A 21,684-nucleotide genomic window follows, 5' to 3' on the forward strand; every position below is an offset into this window, starting at 1 on the left:
ACTGAACGTCAGCCCTTCCATTCACTTGCGGAGCCATTCTACCACATAGGGGAACCAGAGGGGCATTGCAGCTAATTTTGATCAACTGCAACAGCTCCATCTACTAGTTTGAAAATTCCCAGTGCGTGGGCTTCAGTTTTGTTTCCCTGGAGACTCCCAGACTCTAACTTTCAGCTTGGTGTTCAGTAAACCTCCAGTGTGGAGGCCTCTGCTCCTCACTAAATTACATGCACTGCTTACAGCATCCCCCTTTGTCTACTACTAATGACAGTAATTGAAAGACAAATCCAATTTATAGTGCTTCACATTCAATGAATCACAGATTGGGTGGACAAAATGAGGTCAAAGCCAGTTTCAATGAAAGGTGCTAGTCCATTAGGTACAGAGGAGATATCAGGAGGAAGTTTTTTTACACAGTGGTGAGTGCGTGGAATGGGCTGCCAGCGACGGTGGTGGAGGCGGATACGATAGGGTCTTTTAAGGGACTCCTGGACAGATACATGGAGCTCAGAAAAATAGAGGGCTATGGGTAACCCGAGGTAATTTCTCAGGTAAGGACATGTTCGGCACAGCTTTGTGGGCCGAAGGGCCTGGATTGTGCTGTTGGTTTTCTATGTTTCTATGCTTGTCCTGCAGGAGCCTCTGACTAACTGGGATAAAAGCATAGAAATTGACAGTGATCTGTTTAATGAATGCCAAGTTTGAATGGAGATTAATTTCCTACAGTCCCAAACTCCTTAAAACTCATTGACATATATTGATAACTCTCTACATCCTTTCTGCTCTTGTTACTTTATCACCCATAGGCAAACTGGTGTCAGTTTCTCATGCATTCTAGCTGGACTATGAAGAACTTTTTTTCTTAATTTCAAAAGGTACGTTATTAGTAATGTTTACAGTAAGTACAGTTGGGACATGTCTTTCCCTAGATTGATCCAGTTCAGTACATTCTCTTACAAAGCAGCAGCACCACTCCTGTCTACTCCTCAAACAACACATCCTTGGGTCACCTGCGATCATTTTACACGGAGCCTAGTAGTGCCATGATCCCAGCTTTCCCTACAGTGCCATTCTAGTGTCTGAACCCAGCTTTAGTCTATCCATCAGTGTGTACTTCTGCACCCTGGAATATGTTAGATGGCAACATTCATGTGTGAATACCTCCTTATACTGGAAGACTAACAAGATTCAGGGAGAGAGAAGTGCATCTTTCATGAGTTGATGATCGTTCATTTTTGTTTGAAAAAGATCTGAAGACCTTCCGACTCCAGAAATACTCAGTCGTGTTCATGCAAGGGTTGACAGTTACAGGCTGATATCTTACATGGCAATATGGTTTAGTGACTAGTTACCTGGAACATTCCAAAACATTGGGCATGGCTGTTTATTTTCTAACCCTTCTTACTGAGGTGATTGTTTGGTTGCAGAAGTTTAGCAAATAGTGATTCAATGGGATTATGTACGATGGTGCGACAACATTCTTAGATTGTGGTCAGAATGTTCTGAAAATAAGAAATTCGGCCACGAAATCCAAGCAAGTGCTGTGATGGGCTGTTTCCATGTGATCGAATCGCAAGCAGCTGTAAACGGTAGCTCTGTGCAGAATACTAGAAACTGTGAACTGTTTGTAGCAAGCTGATTTGGAATCTCGGCTCCAAAATCTCATGCGTTACTCCTTTGGCAGAGATTAGATTCGATGCACTCTAATCAAATTGAAAACACTGAACCATTGATGTTGATATTCCAACAAGGGGCTACATTGTTTACATCAAATAACAAAGTTTTGTTTTTTACTTCCACTGCATGGAGTTTAGGGGGACACAAACACTATCATTCCACAGGCTGTCATCGGTTTTGTTTATTGGATAGTTAAATGGGATGGGACATACTGGCATCTCTCCAACATGAGACATAGGAGCAAAAATTGGCTATTCGGCCTATCAATGTTGTTCTGCCATTCCATCATAGCTGATTCCTCACAACCCTATTCTCCTGCCGTTCTCCCTGTAACCTTTGACATCCTTGCGAGTCAAGAGCCTATCAATGTCTGTTTTAACATCTCAGTAGGTTACCTGCATGCATGAACTTAGACGGACGTGGTAATTGGATTGTGTAGGGCATAGTAGTGTCTAAACCAGCGCATCTGCAGCAAAAGATAGAGGAGACCAATCAGGGATTACAGAATAGTTTGATATTTTACCTTGGGAAACATAGAAGCCAGTTGTGGAATTAAAACAAAACTGGGGATATTCAACAGCTTATGTGGAAAGATTGACTGCAAGTTAGTGTTTCAGGCAAATGAAACCAATTGGATGCCATTTTCCCCCCCCTCTTTCCCCCCCTCTCTCCCCCCTCTCTCCCCCCCTCTCTCCCCCCTCTCTCCCCCCCTCTCTCCCCCCCTCTCTCCCCCCTCTCCCCCCCTCTCTCTACCCCCTCTCTCTCCCCCCTCTCTCTCCCCCCTCTCTCCCCCCCTCCTCCACCCCCCCATTCCCTCTTTCTTTGTGTCTATCCATCATTCTCTCCACTGAATGTGGGTTTAGCCCATGCACTTCACACACAGACATAAACAGAAAGGATCTTTAGATTTGCATAGCATATTGAGTCTCCTGGGAAACACTGGAGACCTTATCAGTTAATTCAATAATACTGTTTTTCTAAACATGCTTGTTGGTTATACAATGGTGCTACGTAACAACTTACCATGGAAGACTACTGTTGAGGTGGTAAGTCTCTAAAGATCCCAGATACTTGTTCTGAAGGAAAAGAAGACAACTAGAGAGGAAAGATTGTGGACAATCTGTAATACCACATCCATTTCTCACTCCAGCTAATACCATATATTGCCAAGTGACCATTTGTACACTTTGTTCATCTAATGGCTACTGCCTGGCAAGGGCAGAGACCTGAGACTGGTAGCCTGGTGCCCATTTTCTCTGGGGAAGGTTTTCATATGGAATAACAAGCCAATGTGAACTAACATTGAAAATAATTATACTGGACAGCATTTTAAGGTGTTGCTTCCTCAGAATTTTGTTTTGTTTATGATAGACTGCTTGAAGCTGAACACAAGTATAATTTCAGACTACGTGTATCACGTAGGAATTTGGAGAAACAAGAAATCAACTTTTATTGAATACAATGTGTTAAATTGCATAATGGTACTGATGCTGTGCAATAGTTCAACTAGGTTAAAAATGTTTTGCTGATGATTTTTGTTTGTACTCAGTGACTCAAGCTTCTCGCTTAAGTGTCCAATAATAATCTGCCAGCACTGGTGGATTCCAGTTGCCCTGATACTGTTCCACCATGTTCTGGTGAAACTTTTCACTGTGCTTGTCACTGACAGTGCCAATATTTGCAGGGAAGACGTCAAAATAGGAAAGCAGATAATGAATCTTTAGTGACACATTGTAGTTCATGGTTTTGTATACTTGAAGCATGTTGTCAGCCAGCTGCATGTGGTTTGGTGCTCTGTCATTGCCAAGAAAATCTTCAACAACATTCTTGAATGCAGTTTTCTCCGGTCCCACTAGAAGTTCTTCGAATTGTCTGTAATTGATGACCTGTTTGATTTGTGTGCCAGCAAAAGTGCCTTCCTTAGTCTTGGGATCAGTTATTCTGGGAAACATCTGTCTCAAGTATTGAAATCGTTCATGGAAATGTTTGCACTTGGTGACAGCAGATTCCATCCGTGCAGTTTTGAACCCAGTAGTTCTGTTTTTGCCTTTGACAAACCCAAGTCTCTGACCACGTTATTTAACTGAGATTGAGTTATCAGATGAGGCTTACTCAACATAAAGGGATTAAAATCTGTATCGATATCAGTGTCATTTTCCATTCCTGGCTCGTGCATCATTGCACCTTCATCTGCGTCCTCTAGACTGAATGTCTCTGGTAGCTTTGTACTGGAAAATTATCGTCATGCAACACAGGTCTCATGGCTGGAGGGGAGATTGGGGTATTCAATGGATTTCTTGTTATTAGCGGAGAAACCAGACACGCTGGTCAGACAGAAGTAGCTGTCCGTCACATGATCCTTCTGATCTCACCATATCATCCGGACAGCAAACGACATTAACTTCTGAGTACCACTGAGCCAAGCTCTAAGATAGAGCTTGTTGCACAACAAGTGTAAGGAGCCCAGACATTGTCTTGATCACCAATTTTACACCCAAAGTAGAGCTCATAGGCATTCTTAATAAGAGGAGTCCTGCTCCTCCTTTGAGATTTAAGTGTGTACTCGTCACAAATATAACAACAAGTATCACAGCTGTTGCAACATTGGTGAGACATTTTGCTATCACAAGTACATCTGAAAATGAGTACACGCAATATGCTCTGCTCATGGAACACGTGCATCAACCTGATCGCAAACCAATATACTTGTAAACGCAATACATAGCACAATGTGTGCGTGATGCTTTTATATCCCTTCTAAAACCTGCCCTGCCATGTAGCATCCACCCTGCCTAAGCATGCCTGGACAAGACAGAAAACTTTTCAGCTTACATTGTGGGTAACATTTTAATTGACCTGAATTGTGAATTGAAATAACAAGTATAGGCGACTTCAAAAAATAAAATGTATGATAGGGAAATTTCATGGTGATTTTCATGATCAGCAGCCCAATATCCAGAAGATACATCCAAAAGTACTTATGAAGCAAAATCTTTGTTGTCCAGTGTTACATGTTTCATTGGCAGGGGACTATAAAGTGTTTAAGACACAAACTGCCGTAGGAAATCAATGAATTGAGCATAATCTGTGGGGTGGGAGAGGGAGAAATTTGATTTCCCCCAAAGATGCTGCTTAACCCCCTGAGTTCCTTCAACAGCTTGTTCTTTTTCCCCTGATTCCAGCATCTGTATTCTCATGTGCCTCTGCTATAGAGTGTAACAGAGCTTGGTTTCTAGGGCACTGATGATTTTCTTTGAACTTTTTGCAGAATGGTGCTATTCCAGGTGAGATGGTGAAGAAAGATGAAAACTTGAAGCGTGGGAACTGGTCCAATCAAATCGAGTTTATCCTCACTAGTGTTGGATATGCTGTAGGTCTTGGAAATGTCTGGAGGTTCCCATATCTGTGCTACAGAAATGGAGGAGGTGTGTAGAACTTCTGTAATTTTCATGTGAGCATGTGTGCATTTTTAAGAGTATGTGAATTGTGTTAAAGCATCTTAGGGCATTTGTATGATGATGTGGATGAATTTGTGAATGTATAAGTGTTTAAATCTATATGTGAATGTGAGTGGACTGTGAATTCTTGTTTGTTTGTTCACATCTGGATGAGTGTGTGGCTGTGTCTGTCTTCCTATCCTTAAGTGTGATTATGCATCTATCTAATGTACAATATGTATAGTATGAGCTACTATGTCACTTCCCCATCAAACGTATTTGCACCGGTGTCATAAGGACATGCCCAAAATCTGATAAACAAATAAGAAAGTTAATAAAACCTAAGAACAGCTTGAATTCAATCAAAATTCACTTATAGTCAAAATTTACCCTGCAAGTCCACAAGTAATTTAGCTGCAGATCTGACTGAAAGATGCTTGGCAATAGCATAACATGTCAATGGCACAGAACTGCGAATAGGCCCTGGAATTCAATATGTTAAATCTCTAAAGATCCCTTCTCTGATTAATACCATATATTTGCATGTAGGTTCTTGCACATCAGCAAAATTCCACAATTTGTCTCCTTTCAAGAATGGCTGGCTTATTTGTACAAATGGCAAATAGAAGTACTGGGTTTTATTTTAGCAATATAGACACAATATTCACAGTCCGTCACACTTCAAGTTTGTTTTCACAGTAACTCATTTTACTGGTCTGTTATTCTTTGTGTCATATTTGCAGTACATTATTCTCCATGTACAACATTTTCAGTCTGTTAAACGCAATGTGCCACATTCTCGGTGTTGTTTCCATTGAGTCAGATTGTCAGCTGTTTGGTATCCTCGCTGTGTTAAACTTCCAGTCTGTTATTCTTAGTGCACCAAGCTGACATATGCTTGTTAGTCTCATGTCATTCTCCTTGTGCTACACTCACGTCATCTGCAGTGCACCAGATTCGCAGCACTCTTCAGTCTGTCATTTTTGTAAATGTTTGTTATTCTCAATATATCATCCTGTCAGTCTCTTATTCTCACTGAGTCACATTTGCAATGAACTATGTCCTCATTCTGGCTTAATATGCCATATTCACTATTTTTTAAAAATCATTCTCAAGGAGCCCCTCTCCTAGGCATGACAGATTCTGCAGATGCTGGAAATCCAGTGCAACGCAACACACACACACACACACACACACACACACACACACACAAAATACTGGAGGGACTCAGTAGGCCAGGCAGTATCTACGGAGAGGAATAATGTTCGGGCTGAGACCCTTCACCAGGGAGTCCTGATGAGTGGTCTCAGCCTGAAATGTTGGCTCTTTATTCCTCTCCATGGATGGTGTATGACCTGCTGTGATTTTACAGCATTTTGTGTGTGCCATTCTCCTAGTCTGTTATTTTCAACCTAGGGTATTCTCAGCCTGCTAAGTGTGTTATATTCACAAAAGTTTGTTATTATCAGTTTGTTACAGTTTCATCCTGTATTCTCAGTATGTCCGACTTCCGGTCTTTGTATTCTTAATGTTAAATTAATTTGCTCATATTATCATATTGTCTCAATATTGTCATATTCTTAGGTTATTTGCATTGTAAGGTACTCCCAGTTATTTGTTATTCTAAGTGTAACACACTCAGTTGTCTGTTATTTCCATTGTGTCCTATTTGCAGTTCGCTATGTTGACAGGTGTTTTTATCAGAATGATACATTCTCAGTGTTACATCTTTGTATGTTGTCATTTACTACTTGGTGTGTCTAATTCTCTGTGTCACGTTTTCAGATAATTTAGTGTGTTCACATCTGTTTTTCTCAATCTAATACATTCTGAGGTATCTGCTCCTCTTAAGTCTGTACTGAATTCTCTGCTGTCCATTTCTCTTACAATGTCAACATGGCATTTTATCTGTGAGTCATACACACATTTAATTAAATCTTTGTTTCACATTCTCTGCTGTCTGTTATTTTGACTAACCCCACTGCCAGTTGTATTATTTCCAATCATTTTTAATAAAGCTATTTCTTATGTTTCCTAGAAATGTCTGCTTTTCTTATTGTGTGCTGCTGATTTAACATATTCTCAGGTGCCTGATGTTCTCATTGTGCGGCTGTTATTCTCAGTAAATGTATCCTCAGATGTTTATTGTTGTCATTCTGATTCATTCTCAAGTCTCGGTGTTCTCACTTGTCACATTATCAAGCACCTAATGTTCACAGTAAAATATTTTTTAAGGTGTCTGTCATTCTAGGTCTATCTAATTCTTGCATGTCTGAAATTCTCTTTACTTAGACTGAAGGGATTGAGATTCCTTTCTCTTAAAGACAAAAAGAGGGGTAACCCGACAGACGTATGTAAAGTTATGAACATGCTGATTAGGTAGATAGGAAGATGTTCCTATGTCTTATGGTCTTATAATTTCAGCGGGAAAAAGTGCAATCTAGGGATCATGAATGTAAAGTAATCACCAATAACTCAGATGGAGAGTAGAAATAGAAATCTCTTTACTTGAAGAATATTAAGAATGTGCAGAATAGTTGGCACAAGTAACAGATGGTTTTGGGAGAGAGGGGTGGACTAAACACATTTGAGAAAGTTAAAGAAGACTATGCTGATATAGTCAGATGAAGATAGGTGGGAGGAGGTTCATAGGGAAGTAAACTCTAACATGCCAAACTTCCCTTTTTGTGATTTATTTAAAATAACCAATATTATATGAAGCAGAAAGAGGCAATTTGACTCAATTTCATGATCCGCCTCATGTTGTTCCTTTTCAAAGTCTTAACAACATAACCCTCTATTCTCATGTCCCTCATGTTCTCATCAAGCTTTTGTTAATGATTATAAAATGGTAGTCAATCTCTAAGATCCATTCTAGTCTGTCTGTAGCTAATACTGTATTTCCAAGTAGGTGATTATTTCTCTTAAATGACACCATTCCCTGTGGTAACAAGTTCCATATTCTTGCCACGTTAGGTAAATATTTTTTTCGGAATTTGCTGTATGAGTTCTTGATGACTATTCTATTCTGATTTTGCCATCCCCTACACAGAGAAACAATGTCCACTTTACCAAGACCCTGATAAAGTGATCCTTAGCCATTGCTTCCAAGATAAGTGAGATAATTTCTTTGTCAACTAGTCTGCCTCTGTGTGTCCAGCATAATCCTCATTAATTCTTTTTGTATTCCCTCTAATGTTTACAATATGATTACCAGAATTAGACAGAATATACCAAGTTTTGTCTAACATGAGGTTTTATGTATATTTTGCATAATATTCAAGATGTCCCACTCAAAATAGCTAGTCATTTTTGGCTTGCAAACACGAGGAATTCTTCAGATGCTGGAAGTTCAAGCAACACACATCAAAGTTGCTGGTGAACGCAGCAGGCCAGGCAGCATCTCTAGGAAAAGGTACAGTCGACGTTCAGGCCGAGACCTTTCGTCAGGTCATTTTTGGCTTGCAGTTTTATGGCCTTATTATTGTGCTTTTAGTGTTTTTGTAGTTATTTTCCGAGATACCTCATTTCCCCTACCCCATAAAGATTATTATTTTCTTTAGTTTTCTTTCCCAAGTATTCTACATCACCCTTATGATTGACACTCTTGTGCAAAAAATCTCCATCCTACACGTGTTTATTAATTGCTGACCATAATTTTTCCAGTTCTACTCAGCATTGACCAATTCCTTTACCTTGTTTTGGGGCTGTCTGCAAATTTAGAAATTATGTTGAATCTATAATTTAAAAAGTATAAATTTTAAACTAATGTAGTCTCAGTATTGGCTATTGTGGAAGCCCACTTTCTGCCTTCTGTCACTCTAAGTTAAAAACTCATCATCCTTACCCTCTGCTTTCTAAATTGATGCCAACTATTTATCCATGCTTACTCCAGATAAGGTGACCTTAGTCATTAACTCTCTTGTGTGACACCTGCTCAAAGGCCTTTTGAAAATATATTACATACATCTGTGATATGAACCTTCTGAAAACTGTTGCTTATTTATATTTATAATTTTGATTGCTAGATGGTTTTATATTTCAACTTTACTAGGGATCCCATTAGTTTTCCAACCTGTGACATTTTCAATCTCTGAATACATTCCTCTAACCTCCTTTCTTAACCACTGATATTACTCTTGCTAACAGTCTCAGGCACATTACATTTTCCAACAAATTCTATGTAAAAGTGCCTCTTCTATCTCTTTCTTAACATCTTGTAAAATACACAGACATAATCTGTACAGGCCAGGGATTTTATTCTCTTTGCAAAACATTTATTCTCAATGTAACATTTGTGACATTTGTTTCCTTGTGTGATATATTTTGTAAAATGTTGCATAAGCCATTTGAACATTTTCAGGCATTATTTTCATGTTTCTTAAATGTTTGGTATTTTTCACATATCAGTCTTATAACTAATATTGTCAAAATAATGGAATGGCTGGTTCTTAAGATAATTTCTTTTAGGAGTTTGATACTGATACTAAGCCTTATTTTTCCCATACCAGTATGTACACAATTAGTTGCAATTGTCAGTCCATTATTTCTGCAAATAAATTTATGTTTGATGAAAATAATTGACATTGGCTACAACTATTTTTTATGGATGGGAAATAACTTAAAAACCTATATAAATAAAGGGCAAGTAATTTACTTATTCTTCAAGAAGATGAAAAATACTGTGGCCTTTAGTGGAAAATAATTAATTTAAAATTAACTTTAAATATATTTAACACCAATCCATCCTGAAGTATGCCTCTGTGGACTTCTAATGCCTTTCATCTATTTCATTTCTTTCTCATGTCTTCAGTTCTACTCTTGTCTCTTTTTTTCTTACGAGTGCACATATCCACTTTTACATAAGCACAACTTGCAAATCATCCGACAGTCACTGAACCTTAATGTAATCTGTAGAGAAAATGTAAACATGTTTAAATCTAATCAATAGAAGAAGCTTTGCCTCTTGGATTGGCCTGACACCTGACACTCTCATTGATGTGACTTTATCTTTAACCTTGAACAAGAGAAAATCTGCAGATGCTGGAAATCCAAGCAACACACACAAAATTCTGAAGGAACTCAGCAGACCAGGCAGCACCTATGGCAAAAAGTGCAGTTGACGTTTCGGGCTGAAACCCTTTGGCAGGACTGGAGGAAAAAAACTGAGGAGTAGACTTAAAAGGTGGGGGAGGGGAGAGAGAAACACCAGGCAATAGGTGAAACCTGGAAGTGGGGTGGGGGGGTTCTGATGAAGCAAAGAGCTGAAAAATTGATTGGTGAAAAAGACAAAAGACTATGGAAAAAGAAAAAGGGGGAGGAGCACCAGAGGGAGGTGATGGGCAGGCAAGGAGATAAGGTGAGGGAGGGAAAAGGGGATGGGAACTGGTGAACATGGTGGGGGGCTGGAGGCCATCACCGGAAGTTTGAGAAATCGATGGTCATGCCATCAGGTTGGAAGCTACACAAGTGGAATATAAAGTGTTATTCCTCCAACCTCAGTCTGGCCTCATCACAACAGCGGAGGAGGCCATGGATGGACATATCGGAATTGGAATGGGAAGTGGTATTAAAATAGGTGGCCACTGGGAGATCCCGGTTATTGTGGTAGGTGCTCAGTGAAACAGTCTCCCAATCTATGTTAGGTCTCACCCATATACTGGAGGCCACACTGGGAGCACGGACCAAGTAAAAGACCACAACAGATTCACAGATGACGTGTTGCCTCACCTGGAAGGTCTGTTTAGGGCCCTGAATGGTGGTGAAGGACGATGTGTAGGGGCTGGTGTTGCACTTGTTCTGCTTGCAAGGATAAGTGCCAGGAGGGAGATCAGTGGGGAGGGACAAATGGACAAGGGAGTCACAAAGGCAACGATCGCTGTGGAAAGCAAAAACTGGGGCGGGGGGGGGCGATGGGATCCCATTGGAGGTGGCAGGAGTTTCCGAGAATTATGTGCTGGACGCAGAGGCTGGTGTAGTGATAGGTGAGGACAAGAGGAACCCTATCCCTAGTAGGGTGGCGGGAGGATGGGGTAAGAGCAGACGTGCGTGAAATTGAAGAGATGTGTTTGAGGGCAGCGTTGATCGTGGAGGAAGGGAGGTCCCTTTCTTAGAAAAAAGAGGACATCTCCTTCATTGTAGAATGAAGAGCCTCATCCTGAGAGCAGATGCGGTGGAGATGGAGGAATTGAGAGAAGGGGATGGCGTTTTTACAAGTAGCAGGGTGGGATGAGGTATAGTCTAGGTAGCCTTGTGAGTCCGTGGGTTTGTAATAGACATCAGTGGATAAGCTGTCTCCGGAGACAGAGACAGTGAGATCGAGAAATGGAAGGGAGGTGTTGGAAATGGACCAGGTGAATTTGAGGACAGGGTGGAAGTTGAAGGCAAAGTGGATGATGTCAACGAGTTCAGCACGGGTGCAGGAGGTAGCACCAATGCAATCATCAATGTGCTGCTTCCATGTGACATGCTGCCTGCAAACCTGTCCCCACTATGAACTTCACCTTCACCTTCACCAGACGGTATCGCCGGGGTTTATCAGGTAGCAGCTGACAGTACAAGTTACTGTTAATTTACACTCTTGATCACCTCAGCTCAGCTGAAGTCCATGTTCAGGTGACGATCTTGCTTCTGGGGCATTTAAATACATTAAAAAAACACTGTGGAAATGTATGTCTAAAAAATTGAAAATATCATTCATTAAAAACAATGCAGTTTTTATTCAAACCAAATGAGAACATCAGAAGGCTGCAGGGTAGCCTTCTGGAAGAGTTTGAGTCAAGAAGTCCAATCCTGATGCTGAAGCACCCACTATTTAAGTACTTTTGCTGGCACTCTAGTCATACTTTATTGATCCCAACAGATCTACCTGTTTAATGAAGCAGTTGAAGGCAAGTGAATCAGTCAGAACATGTTGCCTTCATTCATTGTTTGGCATTTTTACAACTGAGTAGAGATTAACCAAAGTATAATCTATTTCATGTTAATACATGTACCATTCAGAACTGATTAAATGATTAATTATGTGATCTATGTCAGAACTGAATATGAGAGTCCATCGAATGCCAAAGACCAAGGAACAACTTTATTTGCCATATGTATTTACATGTATTAGGAATTAACTGTGCTGTGTTGGCGAAACATACAACGAAATAAAACAACGAGACTCAAAAGTTACACAGGAGAAAGAACTATACTTTTATACTTTATTGTCGCCAAACAATTGATACTAGAATGTACAATCATCACAGCGATATTTGATTCTGCGCTTCCTGCTCCCTGGAGTACAAATCGATAGTAAATATTAAAAATTTAAATTATAAATCATAAATAGAAAGTAAGGTAGTGCAAAAAAAAATCAAGAGACAGGTCCGGACATTTGGAGGGTATGGCCCAGATCTATACAAAAGTAAAGCTAGACGTTCTGACATAGAATAAAATATGGATAAAAATAAATACCAGCATGTATTTACAATGAAAGTGGTTTAAAGTATAAATGCAAGAGATTCTGCAGATGCTGGAAATCCAGAGCAAATAACACAAAACGCTGGAGGAATTTAGCAACCCTAACCACAATCCAAACCCTAAGGCAGCATCTATGGAAATGACTAAACAGTCAATGTTTCAGGCTGAGAAAGGAAGGGGGAAGATGCCAGAATAAAAAGGTGGGAAAGGAGGACAAGCTGGAGGTGATAGGTGAAGCCAGGTGGGTGGGGAGGAGGGGAATGAATTAAGAAGCTGGGAGGTGCAAGTGGAAAAAGCAGAGGGCTGGAGAAAAAGGAATCTGATCGGAGAGGGGTGTAGGCCATGGGAGAAAGGGAAGGAGGAGGGCACCAGTGTGGTGATAGGCAGGTGAGGAGAAGAGGTTAGAGGCCAGAGTGGGGTATAGAAGAAGGGAGAATGGGGAAGGGAAAAAGGATTACCAGAAGGAGAAATCGATGTTCGTGCCATCAGGTTGGAGGCTACCTGGATGGAATAAGATGTCTCTGACTGTGATTGAAGTCACTGGAGAGACACTGAAGCCAGTGATATAGAAGTCTTTATTTCTTACAACAAGCAGGCATCATTCCGGAGACATTCTCAGTCTCCAGGTGATTCATTAAAGTTACAATGGCATAATTTACCTCAGTACTTTGGGGCAATCATGCTTCCTTTGTATTGTATATCTGCAAAGGGAGACACTCTGAATATTCAAGTGCCTTTGCTGGGACAATTCCCTGAATTTATTTAAATTTGCAAAGGTGCAAATTCCATAAACCCATAGGTGTTGCAGGTCAATTAACACAACCACATTGTCTTAACTTTTGACTTATGCATATGCAAATGTCCGTTGGTCACCATTTTGCAAACCATATCTCTTTTTCTATGGGCTTTTAATTTCAGTTTACTGCTTGTAATTTACAATAAAAACTGAAAACTAATTGCAAGCTTCCAGAACGTATTTACAGCACATTTACAGTACTGCAGACTGGTTCTTGTTTAAATTGATATTTGTTATATTCACGTAACTCCAGAATACTCCTGATCAAGGTGTTGCTTCTCCACTGAGAGTGGCCTCATCGTGCAGAAGAGGAGGTCATGGACATTGGAATGGGGATGGGGATAGGAATTAAAATGATTGGCCACTTATTGCAGTTAGAGTGGAGGTGCACGGCAAAGCTGTCCCCCGCTTTACAACGGTTCTCACAAACGTAGCAGAGGCTGCTTCAGGAATACCGGATACAGTAGACAATTGCAACAGATTTGCAGGTGAAGTGTTGCCTCACCTGGAAGGACTGTTTGGGGACCTGAAAGGAGGTGAGTGGCCAGGTGTAGTATTTCTGACACTTGCAGGGATACATGCCAAGAGGGAGATTAGTGCGGAGGGACATAGGGACAAGGGAATCATGGAGGGAACGATCCCTGTGGAAAGTGATGAAGAGTTGGGGGGGTGGTGGAGCAGAAGTGGGAGGTAAAGATGTATTTGGTGGCAGGATGGCAAAAGTTGCAGAGAATGGTGTGTTGGATACAGGGCCTCCTGGGGTGGTAGGTGAGGACAAGAAGAACACTATCCATGTTAGGCAGCAAGAAAATAGGATGAGCTTGGATGCCAGGATATGCAGGCAACAGCAGCATCAATGGTGGAGGAAGGGAAATCCCGTTCTTTGAAGGAGGAGGACATCTCTGATATCCTGGAAAGGAAAACCTCAAATTGGGAACAGATGCAGTGGAGATGAAGGAATTGAGAAAAGGGAATAGCGTTTTCACAGGAGACAAGTCGGGAAAAGGTATAGTCAAGATAGGGAAGGGAATCAGTAGGTTTATAAAAGTTATTGGTAGACAGTTTGTCTCCGGAGGTGGAGGCAGAGAGATTAAGAAAAGGGAGAGAGGCATCATTAATAGACCAAGTGAATTTAAGGGCAGAGTAGAAGTTGGATGCAATGCTGATGAAATTGACAAGCTCAGCAGAGGTGCAGGAAGTGGCACCAATGAGGCAAGAACAAACTGGGATGCAGTACCTGAGAAAGCATGGAACTTAGACTGTTCCACATAGCCAACAAAAAAGGAAAGCATCGTTGGGGTCTATGCAGGTGACCATGGCTACCCCTTAAATTTGGAGAAAGTGTAAGGAGCTGAAGGAGAAATTTTTGAGGGTGAGGACCAGTTCTGCCTGGTGGAGGAGGGTAGTGGTGGAGGGGAACTGGTCGGGTCTGTTGTCAAGGTTTAAATTTTTGAAAATGCAGTGCAGTGACTGAGGTAATAATTAGAGGGTGTGGGAGGTAACTGGAAGGGTTGATCAGATTAACTATATACAGTTTGTCAGTCTTAATTGCAATGAAATAAATCTCGATTTTAACTAGGAAATCTAATATCAGTCTAATTTTCTTGTATACAGTGGTTCTTGGATTTGAAATCAATAATTAATTGGATGAACCTTATGAGGATTTACCAGTATTGCAGAACAGTGGTGAATATTTGGTGTAAAGTTAAGCATGCATTACCAATTCACTGTACCACACAGTGCTGGATAGGTAAAGCTCGAAAGCAGATAAACTTTAATAACAGGTTAGCCAACCACATTAGTTTGCATTTATATCAGCCAAGCTTTCATCTACATTTATGCAAAATTGTACCTTTTCCTGAAAAGAAAAACATATTGGTTGAATATTGTTAATAGATGTTTGCATGTACATACAGCAGCAATTTGTTTACACATTAATTGATTTTATGATGAATGGATAGTCTCTCATTTTTACACCTTATGAGGAATTTTCCTCCCAAAGCCTATTTAAAGGATTTTTAATAGGAAATCAACAACTATTTCCATCTAGTTTCGATCTAATAACAGTAAAAAATGAGAATGAGAGTTTATTTGGGATCTAGAAACAAAAAGGATTTGTAATATTTGGTTCTGCAACATCATCCAAGGTATTTTGTCCATACCCAACACAGTAGCCGGGGACAAAAGATGTTCCAGGACTTGCCAATTCACATTTCAGATTGTAAAAGCGTTACATCACCTCAGCTTGTACCGATAGAAAGGATACTTGCATGAAGAATCGCCTCCAACTCACACTACTTGCCATGTCTGGATGCATGTTTTACAGAGGAAATCTGGGACAGGGTATTGGAGACAAAGTTAAGCAGAGCATGGAGCTTTTATTCTACCTGATCCTAGTCAGAAGTCTCAGAGAATTCATGCCATAATGGGCAGTTTGAATAATACAAGAAGAAGAAGAATATCTTTATTGTCATTGTTGTGGAGCAATGAAACACAGTTTAGCAGCTCAACGTTTTGCAGCATGACAAAGAATATATACATAAAATAAACACTAAAGCCTCAGGATTACAGTCCAAAATTAATAATATATGGATGGGGGGGCGGGGGTAGGACTATTGCACACCTGCCATTCCTGGAAGTGTGATGCATTTAGCTGCTGCTGTCTTAGGAGGGGGGCAGGAGAAGGGAAGGGGGTGTTATACATTTCACTGCTTGTGGGTAGAAGCTGTTAAGGAGTCTCTTTGTTTTCGTCCTTAATGCTCTGTATCTCTTCCCAGAAGGTAGAGGGGAAAACAGGTGATGTCCAGGATGAATGGAATCCTTTGAAATATAAGTAGCCTTCTTTTGAAGTCTGCCAGTATAAATGTCTCTGAGGGAGGGTAATGTTGTGCCAATAACCCGCTCTGCTACCCTCACCACCTTGATCTGTTTGCAAGTCCTTCCTGTTCTGTTCTGTGCAGCTGGCAAACCACACTGCACAGCAATACGTCAGGAGGCTGTCTATAGCTGTCCAATAGAAGTTGATCAGCAGGTGATGAGGGAGGAGAGCTGTTTTAGCTTTCTTAGGAAGTAGAGCCTCTGTTGGGCCTTCCGCACCTGATAAGAGATATGGGCAGTCCAGGTGAGGTCAGCCGAGATGTGGACGCTGAGGAACTTGAAACTCTCTACTCTCTCCACCTCTTTCCCGTATATGTGCAGAGCAGAGTGCTCGACGCCCTTTGATTTCCTGAAGTCTACTATCAGCTCCTTGATTTTTGTGATGTTCAAGTCCAGGTTATTATGACAACACCATTCTGTCAAATGCTGTACCTCCTTCCTATAGGTTGTCTCATCACAGTCTGATATGATACCTATTAGGGTGGTAATGTCAGCAAATTTGACAATGGTGTTGGTGGAGTGAATGGTAGAGCAGTCATGGGTGAAAAGAGAATCGAGGATGGGGCTGAGAACACACCCCTGTGGTGTACCAGTGTTCAGGATGAGAGTAGATGATGTGTGTTCTCCCATCCTGACACTTTGGGGTCTGTTACTCAGAAAATCCAGTATCCATGAGCACAGTGAACTGTCAAGGCCCAGGCTGCTCAATTTCTGCACCAGTTTGTAGGGGATGACTGTATTAAAAGCTGAGCTGTAGTCCACAAACAGCAGTCTTACATAGGTGTTATCCTGATCCAGGTTTGTAAGGGCTGTGTGGAGAGCTGTGATGACTGCATCCTCTGTCGATTTGTTTGCACAATACACAAACTGGTATTTATCAAGGTCAGCAGGTATGGCAGACTTAATATAAGACAGTATGAGTCTCTCAAAACATTTCATGATGATAGGAGTTAGAGCAACTGGGCGATAGTCATTAAGGCAGTTCACTGTACTTTTCTTTGGTATGGGTATTATTGTGGCTGACTTAAGGCAGGTGGGGACTACAGACTGTAGTAGCGAGAGGTTGAAGATGGTAGCAAATACTCCCGCTAGTTGATTTGCGCAGTCCTTAAGAATCCTTCCGGTGACTCCATCTGGGCCAGCTGCTTTCCTCACATTGACTCCGCGCAGGGTGGATCTGACCTGGAGTTGGTGTAATTGTATAGGGTCATCCTTCTCTGTTAGTGCTGACTGGATGCCAACTTCTCCATTCTGACTGTCAAAGCGAGAAAAGAACTGGTTCAGAGTGTCTGGCAGTGAGGAGTTTGTGACTGTATAGCTGTCCTTGTAGCCAGCAAGATGAATATTGCACAAATCTCTTGGACAATACAGGGCATGCCTAATGGGGCACACATGGTAAATAGGCTACGGCCACTCATTCCCAGGGCCATTAGGAATAGTAGTTGGTGTCACAATGGGAGGAATGGGTGCAAAGCTCAGCCAAACATTTATATCTGTGTTATCATTTCCACCCACAAAAAAGTGGTAAAACTGTCCAGCAGATGCCGTGATAATATTAAATTAGGCATAGTAATGTGGGACTTCTCCAAGTTACACATCCATTTAGCACTTTTTAAATGTGCAACTCCTCATCAGATAAAATAAACAACAAAACTGTTTGCTTTATTAGCAGAATTAAATATAACTAACCCAAACGATCATGTTTTCATCATTGCCATTATATAATCCGAGTAAACAGCACTCAGTTTATAGTTAAACTTAAGCATAGTTGCTAAAGGAGCTTTCCTTCAAGTCGTTCTCAGAATTTGACAGTATTGTCCGTAATCTTGGATCTTCTTTTTTAAAGGTGCTTTTATGTTTCCCTATATCATCATGCTGGTCTTCTGTGGTATTCCTCTTTTTTTTCTGGAGCTTTCCTTTGGACAGTTCACCAGCCAAGGATGTCTTGGTGTGTGGAGAGTTAACCCTATGTTCAAAGGTAAGAAAGTTCATTACCAACTGTGCCAGGGGAATGGATAAGCGGCACAGGAAAGCTAGAGGTGGAGATGTTATTAAAATGTATATTGAGATGATATTAGCGATATTCCCAGAAAAATGTGACTGCTGCATCCATAAGCAAAATTAAACACTGGGAAGTATTACTTTGTTGTGTGAGAAGAAGCAATGTCTGAAGACTTTTGATTTACAGTCGGTGGCCACTATTATTATTATTACTACACTGTGCACCTCATGAGTCTATATATCTAATCAGCCAATCATGTGGCAGCAACTCAATATATAAAAGCATGCAGACATGCTCAAGAAGTCAGACCAAACATCAGAATGGGGAAGAAATGTGATCTGAGTGACTTTGACCGTAGCATGGCTGTTGGTGCCAGATGGGGTGGTTTGAGTATCTCAGAACCTACCGATCTCCTGGGATTGTCACACACAACAGTCTCTAGAGATTACAGAGATTGGGGTAAAAAAACAAAAAAACTTTGGTGAGCAGCAGTTCTGTAGGCAAAAACACTTTATTAATGAGAATGGCCAGACTGTTTCAAGCTGACAGAAAGGCATCAATAACTCAAATAACCGCTTGTTACAACAGTGGTGTGCAGAAGAGCATCTCTGAATGCACAAATCTCGAACCTTGAAGTGAATGGGCTACAGCAGTAGAAGACCATGAACATACACTCTGTGGCCACTTTATTAGATGCAGAAAAACTGAATAAAGTTGCCTTTGAGTGTATATAATTGCAAGACTCTGGTTAGGAAATCCCTTAAGATTGAGGATGATGTGCCTCCACTCTGTACTTGGGTTCTGAGGCGGCTGATGGGATCCACCACAACACAAAGAACAGGGTCTATTATGTGAGGGAAATAGTTCCTGCCATTTTAGCTCAGTTTTCCATGTGTTTCAGACAGAGATTGAAAGACCCTCATGCTACCCTGTTGTTCCAGCTTCATTTTGAATGTAATGGAACAGTGATACCTACCAGTGGCAGTGTTACCCCTGCTGCTGGCAACTTTGAGAATATCCTTGGATCACTTCCTCTGACCTCCAGCAAATCCATTACTCTGATGGGGCTTGAAATAGAGTGCTCATTTCCCAGTGACAGACTGCAAAGTACTAAATGTGTCACAATCAAATATAAATAATTTTACCAGGACAAGGCTATTTACCACTATTTGTTACATCATGTCCAAAGCGGAGAAAAGCATATGAACAAATGCTTTGTGAAAGTTTAGTCCACCAACCATGAAAAATTTGCTGGGAGGTCTTAGACTACCAGGTAAAAATGCCCTTCCCACTTGGCACCACATTATCTGCCCTGTGAAATTGGATGAGGCTGCCACACAGGCAGATTGATAGTCTAACCTTAACGGGTGGAGACTACCTATTCAATTGTGGGTCCCCAAGGTGCCAACTTGAGCAAGGAACCATGATAGCATGCAGCAAAGTGGTCTGCAGAGTCCAAAATATAGAACTATCTAACTGTACAAGGGAAGAAAAAGGCGATTTCTGCTTTAGTGTCCTTCTCCCCCAAATGCTATCAGCATAATTTTGAAATATGGGACATACTTAATGGAGGAGAAATTATTTCCCATAGAGGAGTTATATTTTCTGCATCCCAGGGAGCTATGTGTGTCAAATCACTGTATATTCAAAGCCAAGATATTTTTGGACGAAAGGAGAACCCTGAGTTAGGAAAGAGGAGGTCAGCAATCAGACTTTACTCAGTATATTTCTGACAGTTCCTTAATTTATTATAACCTTGTTACCCTTTCAGTTTCTGTTACTAATTATATGACTTCTGCTAAATTTTGCTGTTCACATTGTAAAGAAGTTGTGGTGGGAACAGTGCCACTTCCTGTTTGTCCTAGAAGCCTGCACATCAGAGTCGTCATAATTTAAAATAATGACACCAAATTGGCACTCTCATTCCAAGGACCTCAATAGTGGAGGTTTCCTGCATGCCCTTTGAGGCAAAATTATGACTTGCACATAGACGTTAAATTTTATTACTCTATAAGATATAGGAGCAAAAGTAGGCCATTCAGCCCATCGAGTCTGCCCTCCCATTCAATCATGGGCTGATCCAATTCTTCCAGTGATCCCCACTCCCCTGCCTTCTCCCCATACCCTTTGATGCCCTTTCTAATCAAGAACCTATCTATCTCTGCCTTAAATGCACCCAATGACTTGGCCTCCACAGCCACTCGTGGCAACAAATTCCACAGATTTACCATCCTCTGACTAAAGCAATTTCTCCGCATCTCTGTTCTAAATGGATGTCCTTCAATCCTGAGGTTGTGCCCTCTTGTCCTAGACTCCCCTATCACGGGAAATAACTTTGCCATATCTAATCTGTTCAGGCCTTTTAACATTTGGAATGCTTCTTTGAGATCCCCCTTCATTCTCCTGAACTCCAGGGAATACAGCCCAAGAGCTGCCAGACATTCCTCATATGGTAACCTTTCATTTCTGGAATCATTCTCGTGAATCTTCTCTGAACCCTCACCAATGTCTGTATATCCTTTCTAAAATAAGGAACCCAAAACTGCACACAATGCTGCAAGTGTGGTCTCACAAGTGCCTTACAGAGCCTCAACATCACATCCCTGCTCTTAGTATTCTATGCCTCTAGAAATGAATGCCAACATTGTATTTGCCGTCTTCACCACTGACTCAACCTGGAGGTTAACCTTTAGGGTATCCTGCACAAGGATTCCCAAGTCCTTTTGCATCTCTGCATTTTTGAATTCTCTCTCCATCTAAATAATAGACTGCCGGTTTATTTCTTCCACCAAAGTGCATGACTATATACTTTCCAACATTGCATTTTATTTGCCATTTCTTTGCCCATTCCCTTAAACTATCTAAGTCTCTCTGCAGGCTCTCTGTTTCCTCAACAGTACCTGCTCCTCCACCTACCTTTGTATCATCGGCAAATTTAGCCACAAATCCAGTAATCTCATAGTCCAAATCATTGACATACATCGTAAAAAGCAGCAGTCCCAACACCAACCCCTGTGGAACTCCACTGGTAACTGGCAGACAGCCAGAATAGGATCCCCTTCATTCCCACTCTGCTTTCTGCCGATCAGCCAATGCTCCACCCATGCTAGTAACTTCCCTGTAATTCCATGGGCTCTTATCTTGCTAAGCAGCTTCGTAGGATCGGATGGTCGGTTGAGTTAAACTGCAAGGGTGAAAGGACGTTGATGGTAGTTATATAAAGGCTTCCCAACAGAGCGGCTGGGAGGTGGACCACAGGTTACAGCAGAAAATAGAAAAGGTGAGTCAAAGGGGCAATGTTATGATAGTCTTGGGAGATTTTAACATGCACGTCAGTTGGGAAAATCAGGTTGGAAATGCATCACAGGAGAGTGAGTTTGTTGAATGCTTATGAGATAGCTTTTTAGAGCAGTTTGTCGTTGAGCCTACTA

At 41.1% G+C, this 21,684-nt stretch overlaps 1 protein-coding gene across 6 annotated transcripts in view; it reads left to right on the forward strand.

The window, feature by feature from the left end:
* Positions 1-21,684, forward strand: part of slc6a9 (solute carrier family 6 member 9) — a 299,983-nt gene that overhangs the window by 242,355 nt on the left and 35,944 nt on the right. For all 6 annotated transcript variants that reach the window (XM_063064441.1, XM_063064445.1, XM_063064444.1 and 3 more), the window contains 2 exons: positions 4,946-5,102; positions 18,098-18,229. In XM_063064441.1, the coding sequence (XP_062920511.1) occupies positions 4,946-5,102; positions 18,098-18,229 (289 nt within the window). The remainder of the gene's footprint in view (positions 1-4,945; positions 5,103-18,097; positions 18,230-21,684) is intronic.

Source organism: Mobula hypostoma, chromosome 12, assembly GCF_963921235.1.
Source record: "Mobula hypostoma chromosome 12, sMobHyp1.1, whole genome shotgun sequence".
Classification (NCBI taxonomy): domain Eukaryota; kingdom Metazoa; phylum Chordata; class Chondrichthyes; order Myliobatiformes; family Myliobatidae; genus Mobula; species Mobula hypostoma.